At 47.7% G+C, this 6,771-nt stretch overlaps 1 protein-coding gene across 1 annotated transcript in view; it reads left to right on the forward strand.

Moving 5' to 3' along the window:
- CNNM1 (cyclin and CBS domain divalent metal cation transport mediator 1) overlaps positions 1–3,096 on the forward strand; it is a 61,937-nt gene extending 58,841 nt beyond the window's left edge. Inside the window, exon 11 of the mRNA XM_047761681.1 lies at positions 736–3,096. Within this exon, the coding sequence (XP_047617637.1) occupies positions 736–815 (80 nt within the window). The 3' untranslated portion in view covers positions 816–3,096. The remainder of the gene's footprint in view (positions 1–735) is intronic.
- The last annotated feature ends 3,675 nt before the right edge of the window (positions 3,097–6,771 follow it).

Raw genomic sequence — 6,771 nt, forward strand, 5'->3', positions numbered from 1 at the left:
GTTATGTGGTTACCCCCATGTGTCCCACTACAGAACAGCGGTTGCCCCTGATCTAAAGAGTATAGGTCCATGGAGATGGCTCCCAGCTATATCCACCACCCCTGGCTCAGGGACAAAGGCTGTGAGACCAGTCCCCTCAGTGTCTGGCAGTCATTAGAGCTGGGGCTGGGCTGGCATGATGTGGGATTCACCCAGTCCCCTCTAGGAAATCTCCACTCCATTGGGGCTAGCCTAGGTGTGCAGCGTTTTGGAGATTCATCTCAGGTGGAGTGCATCCTAATCCTTCAAGATGTAAATATGGGAGTTCCCGTTGTGGCTCAATGGGTTAAGAACCCAACACAGTGTCCGTGAGGCTGTGGGTTCCATCCCTGGCCTCGCTCAGTGGGTTAAGGATCTGGCATTGCTGTGAGCTGCAGTGTAGGTCGCAGATGTGGCTTGGATCCAGTGTTGCTGTGGCTGTGGCATAGGCAGGCAGCTGCAGTTCCGATTCCACCCCTAGCCTGGGAACTTCCATATGCTGTGGGTGTGGCCCTGAAAAGAAAAAAAGAAAGAAAAGATGTGAATGTGCTGATATCAGGTTATCAGCCCCAGGAGAGAATGCAGATTACTTCCTGCCAAACTGTCAAGGGCTTTGTCTCCCTTTCTGCTGCTATTTGGAAGAGAGCTTGGACCACCAAGACAGTATCACCGTCCTCCCGGTCTGACAGATTGATCCTTACAAACCGTGTTTTTCAGGTGGTCGAAAAAGGAAGAGGTCACCAGATGGAGAAAGAACTTCTGAGGAGAACTCCAACTTAACGCCTCTCATCACATGACGGGCAGTGTTCGCTGGGTGCGTGAGATTGCAGAGCTTTGGGGAGAACCTGTCCTCCCGTTGTGTTCCTCCCCAAGGCCTCACAGGTGACAGAGTGTTCTGCTTTCCTTACCACCTCTTCACCCCTAGCTGTCAGTTTGGCAGATTTTCCTTTGTTGCCTCCAGTATGACTCAGAGCCTTGCTGTGGCCATAACAGAAGGAAGTGCCTCCAGTGGAACATGCTAGAAATGGTCTTGTTCACAGCACAGTCTGGCATTGGAGAAGAAATGACCCAGGCTGACAAGGTCACTCTAGGACCCCTGATGCCCTTTTTAATTCTTTGGTGTCCCCTGGCGCCATATTTCATGCTTAGCTTAGGTCAAAAGGTGCCACCGGCAGACGGTTACTAGGATCTGGAGCAGCAGATAAGGAGGTTAATTCAGGAGATGCACTAAGAATTCTTCCAGAACATTAGAGCAGTGGGACTCGATCATGTTGGCATGTGAAGTTACAGTACAGAAAACTGTTGGTGACCAGTTTCCTGTTAGTTGAGGGTTTCGGCAGCTTAGGAGCTTTGTCTCAGCTGGAGTGGAAAGAATCCGAGATAGAACCTCAAGTCACTGTATTTCCCAGGGACACATCTGTTTTGGCTCCTGATCTGTAGTCATCAATTCATCAGTAAATCTGCTCTGGAAGAGGAGGATCAGGAAGCAGAGAAACCCATTTGGGAGCCAGAGATGGAACTTCAGGTATTAAGTTTTTAAAAAATTAGGTGGAAACATTTTTAGCCATGACAAACCAAAGAGTGCCCAAGTCGGCCGAGAAGGATGCAAGCTCTCATGGGACTTCAATGTGCATTACACAGGAACATTGAAGAATCACTCTTCTTTTTTCATCCATTCGCTCACCCCGACTTCTTACTACACTCCAGCAAGTCAGTTGAGTGTAATTTATTCCAAGAACATAGGAGAGCCTCTGGATTTTCACCTGATGTTGGGGGCAGATGCAATCCCAAGCATAACCACCAGATGGCAGGATGACTGAAAATAGCTAAAACTTGTTCTGATGGGGAACCACACAGCCAGGTTCTTAGGAAAAAAATGTGGAAGTAAGTGAAGGGTGTCTTCCGGACACCTGCTTCCCTTTCTGATGTATGTCCCTCCTCTTGGATTCCCTGGGTCAGGGATCCAGTGATTCAGTGCTTTCTGCTGAATCTCCAAGCCATTCCCTAACTTTTCTCTGGGGTATACCATTCAGGCTTCGCTTCCTTTCCTCCAAAACCATGACTTCCATATCCCCACCCCCATTCAATCAATAATCACATGGGGAGTAGGGAAGCTGATAATTCCTCTGGGTTATTTGCATCTCAAAAGAAAATGCTTACCCACAGGAACCTTTAACTCAGGGGTTCTTAACTTGGGGTCCATCACTCCAGAGGGTCCATTGTTGGACTTCAGAGGGTCTGTGAAACCCCTGTTAGAATTTAGTGTCTGTGTTCTTATGTGTGTTTCCCAGGGGGCTAAAGCTTTCATGTGATTCTCAGAGGTCTCAGACCCACATGATGTTAAAACCCACTATTTTAACTAGTGGAACTTTCAGCCCAAAGTTTCTGCAATGCAGAGTGAAGTGAATACCAGGTAGTCAAAAGATGGATTTTTAGTTATAAAGTGGTCTTCTCAAGTGTCCATCAAATCGATGGGGAAAGCTGACAGCCACCAAGTGGAAGTTGTCAGAAATTCTTGGCACACCCTAGGGTATTGTACAGCCTATACCCCCACGTAATTCGGTCCCCCTCTTCCACACCAAACCAGAGCAGGTGTTGCAGACAGGAGGGGCACTGCCTATGGAAGTGGACTTTCTAGCTGGAGATGCCTTTTTCAGCAATGTATTACTGACTTCACATCCCTTGCCTGGCTCTGCCTGAGGCTCAGCAAGCAGTGCATGACTTCTTGTACATAATTCACGGCTACCAACCTCTCCCAACACCTACTCTTACCTGTTAGAAATAGGCAAAGTGTCAGCTCTCAGTGCTAGGTGCCTCAGACCCAAACCAGTGAATGGTGAGTTTCAAGCAAGGACTGCCATCATGCAGTCTTTTTACCCAGCTGGCCACTGGCCCAAGGGGGCTCACCCGCCTAGTCTTCCTTTCATTACCGCTTAGGCCACTGCTGTTGTATTACATTCCTCCCTTTGCAAAATCCCTAAGGAGCCTGTCACCACTCCCCTCCCTACTGTCCGCCCCAAACCAAGATTTTCTTCAGGTTAAAAAAAAAAAAAAAAAAAGTAAAAGGATTTTAAAATAAAGCATTTATGAAGGCTGAATATATTGTAAATAGTTTTTAAATACAATAAAAATGCTTTTCCTGGAATGTGGCTGTTTTCTCTGCCCCAGCATCTCATTGTTCCTAGTGGTTTCATTTGAGATGCAGGGTGGGTGGGGCACACATATAATGAGCTACCTGAGGCCCACCTGCCTGAAGATGCAGGTAAGTTTTACAAGAAAGCCCTGGTGCTCTGCTTTGGGATGACAGTTGGATATGATTTTGGGGAACGAGTGCCAGAAATAGAAAGTAAAACCCAAATGAGAAGCCAGAGTGTGACTTTAGACAAGGAAGGCACACTAAGATGATAATGAGACAGGCTGGCATTTGGTGCAAGGTGCAAGGCACTGGGCTGGGTAACTTCCAAATTCAAAGTCTTCGTGGCGTGACCCAGACCAGCAGCTGAGACAATGTGCTGGTCATACTGGCTGACTTTTGCAAACCCTTTGGAGAGGAGCCAAAGTGGCCTAATTCCAGTGATTTCCAAGCAAAGCCTGGGAAAAGGAACAAAGGAGCAGGCAGGGATTATCAGTTTTAAACACAGGAACGAGGGGACAGCCAGACAGGTGGTGGGGGGGGGCTGGGCAATTAACATCTTTGTAGAAGATTGGTCTGACGCCTACCACTTATTTCTCCAACCAGCACACAGGACAATTATCGAGTGACCTATACCAGAACATCCAGAAGCCTTCAGAGGCTAAGTTCATTAACACTAATGATAAATGATGGTAACTATTTTGCTGAAGGTTTTATGTGTCAGGTCTTGTGCGAAGTATATATTAGCTCGTTTCTTTCTCAAATTCACCCTTATGGAGTTCCCTTGTGGTGCAGTGGGTTAAGGATCTGGCATTGTTACTGCAGCAGCTTGGGTTGCTGCTGCTGTGGCACAGAGTTTGATCCCTGGCCCAGGAACTTCCACATGCCGTGGATGTGTCCCCCCAAAATACAGAAACCAACCACACCCTAAGGAAGTGGTTTTACAGCCTGACCCTGTTCTACAGTCTATGAAATAGGTGGTGAACAGTTAAGTGACTAGCTCAAGGATCCACAGCCAGGAAGAGGCGGAGCCCGGAGGGTGTGAGTGCTACCCCCCCCACAAAGCCCTTCTGGCGCATGCACAGACCAATCCCGCCTCTGAAGTGCAGAGTGCGCGCCTGCCTCTGAGAGGCACTGGGAAGCCCTGTGGTTTAAAGAAACTGGACTCGCTAAGCCTGACTTTTCCCAGACACCCAGAGAACACTCATGGGAAACTAGAACACGCTGTGGGGGATATGTGTAAGAAGAGAATGAAGGTCAGATCCCAGTTGAGATTGGGGCTTTTTAAAATGCTAGAAACATCAAGCACTTTGCTGATACACTTTGGCTTAAAGAAGTGTGTGGTTGGGGGTTTTTTTTTGGGGGGGGGGGTGCCTTTTTTTTTTTTTTTTAGGGCCACACCTACGGTATATGGAGGTTCCCAGGCTAGGGGTCTAATTGGATCTATAGCTGCCAACCTACACCACAGCCACAGCAATGCCAGATCCTTAACCCACTGACTGGGGCCAGGGATCGAACCTACAACTTCATGGTTCCTAGTCAGATTTGTTTCCCCTGCGTCATGACAGGAACTCCCTAAAGAAGTGTTTTTAACCGTTTTCATTAGCAGCTCCCCTAAAGAGAAAAATTCAAATTCAACCTCACAAGAGACATTAAACACCCAGGAATAAGATTTCGTCAAATACGATTGCGGTTGGGAGGACCACAAAACCACTTCAGTATCTTGGACTCTTTTGGCCCCCAAGAACCAATGTTTGCCCCCTTACAGGTACTGTCATCCTTGTCAAGAATTCATAGTTTAAAGCTGTGCTTGGGAGAACGATAGAAGACTGGACAGAAGGTTGAATCATTCGACTCCTGTTTTGCCTGTCTTCCCTTAGGAACAGCCAGCATCTTTAAGTAGGAAGAACAAATGCTGATAGGAAAAAAAAATAGAATGAAAGTAATGAAGAGATAAGTGCAATGTCAGCTCATCACTTGAAATCCGTTCCCATCCGCCAGGCCCAATCACACACCCGCACAGTGTTCTCTGAAGGACTGCTGGGGAACGAGCCAGATGGTGAAGGAATCTGTGTGGAAACACTAAAGAATGGTAGAAGAGTTTCACATGGAAAAGCAAAACCAAGGAAGAAGGTCTGCTACTCTTAAATATTTGAAAGGTCATCAATTAGAAGGAGTCTGTGGTTTAAAGGAAGGGAGGAGTGGAACAGGGGGAGTAGGACAGATAAGAGATCAAATTCTGGGTCAAGGTAAAAGATTTTTTTAATGAAAGTGCTCCATCAGTAGATGGATCGATCCATCAGTAGAGTGGGATGTTTCTCAACAAGCACTGAAATAGTCCACCCCCCGACTCCCACCCTGGTTAAAAGGGATGGATGAGTCAGGGACAATTCTTTAGAGACTTTTGCACCAGGAGAGAGAGTTAATGACTTCTAAGACCCCAATCACCCTTCACAACTATAGGATTTTATTTCTTGAGGTTGGGTAAGCACAGGGCTTTCAGGCCTGTGGGGTGTAGCCCAACATGGAGTGTTCCTGATTGGCTGATTTAACAAGATTTATAGGACAGTGTCAAGCACCTATGCTCAGGGTCTCCAGTTTTTGAGCCTCAGAGTGGTCCCCAGAATGAGGTGTCGGATGCTGCCGCCCCCAGCCCAGAAGCCTCCTGCTTTAAGATGGCCCCGTGACTCTGGCAGTCATTTAGCTATTTCAAGCCTCAGCCTCATGTAATCAGCAGGTGTGAAGTCCCTCACCTTGTGGTGGTTATGCGGGCGAACTAAGATAATGCCTATGAGTGCTCAGGAAATTAGATTCCCAGATTCCAGTTACTTCCCACTGTCCTCTGTTCCCTCCAGAACCCTCCATCGTGACATGAGATTCTGAGAATGAAATCTGTCAGAACAAGGTTTCCAGCCACTGTTGGTAGGGTATGAGGATTGGAGAGCTCTTGCCTTGCCCCTGAGGGACACTCTGGGAGATGCTTTTTTTTTTTTTGCTTTTTAGGGCCACACCCACAGCATACGGAGGTTCGAATCAGAGCTACATCTGGCAGCCTACTCCACAGCCACAGCAACTCGGGATCCGAGCCTTGTCTGCAACCTACACCACAGCTCATGGCAACACTGGATCCTTAACCCACTGAGCGATGCCAGGGATCGAACCCGCAACCTCATGGTTTCTAGTCGGATTCATTTCCGCTGCGCCACAACAGGAACTCCAAGACTCTTAGTATATCTGGATTATTGGGGAAATATCTGTGGTCCTACTTTTTTTTTCTTTAAATCTTTTTACAGCCGCACTTGTGGCATATGTTAGTTTCCAGGTTAAGGGTTTCCAAGCTGAGCTGTAGCTGCTGGCGTACACCACATCCACAGCAACACCAGACCCTTAACCCACGGAGCGAGGCCAGGGATCAAACCTGCATCCTCTCAGACACTACGTCGGGTTCTTAACATGCTGAGCCACAACAGGAACTCTTGCAGTCCTATCTTTGAAAGGCAAAAGGGCTGTTGTGCCATTTGCCAACTCAGGGACCAGGAGGAGACATATGGTGTCCCACTGCTGGCAGATCCTGAAGGAATTGGTGAGGAGGGTCTGCCTTCTTCCTGGAGGGAAGAGTG

Source organism: Phacochoerus africanus, chromosome 15 (genome assembly GCF_016906955.1).
Source record: "Phacochoerus africanus isolate WHEZ1 chromosome 15, ROS_Pafr_v1, whole genome shotgun sequence".
Taxonomy (NCBI): Eukaryota; Metazoa; Chordata; class Mammalia; order Artiodactyla; family Suidae; genus Phacochoerus; species Phacochoerus africanus.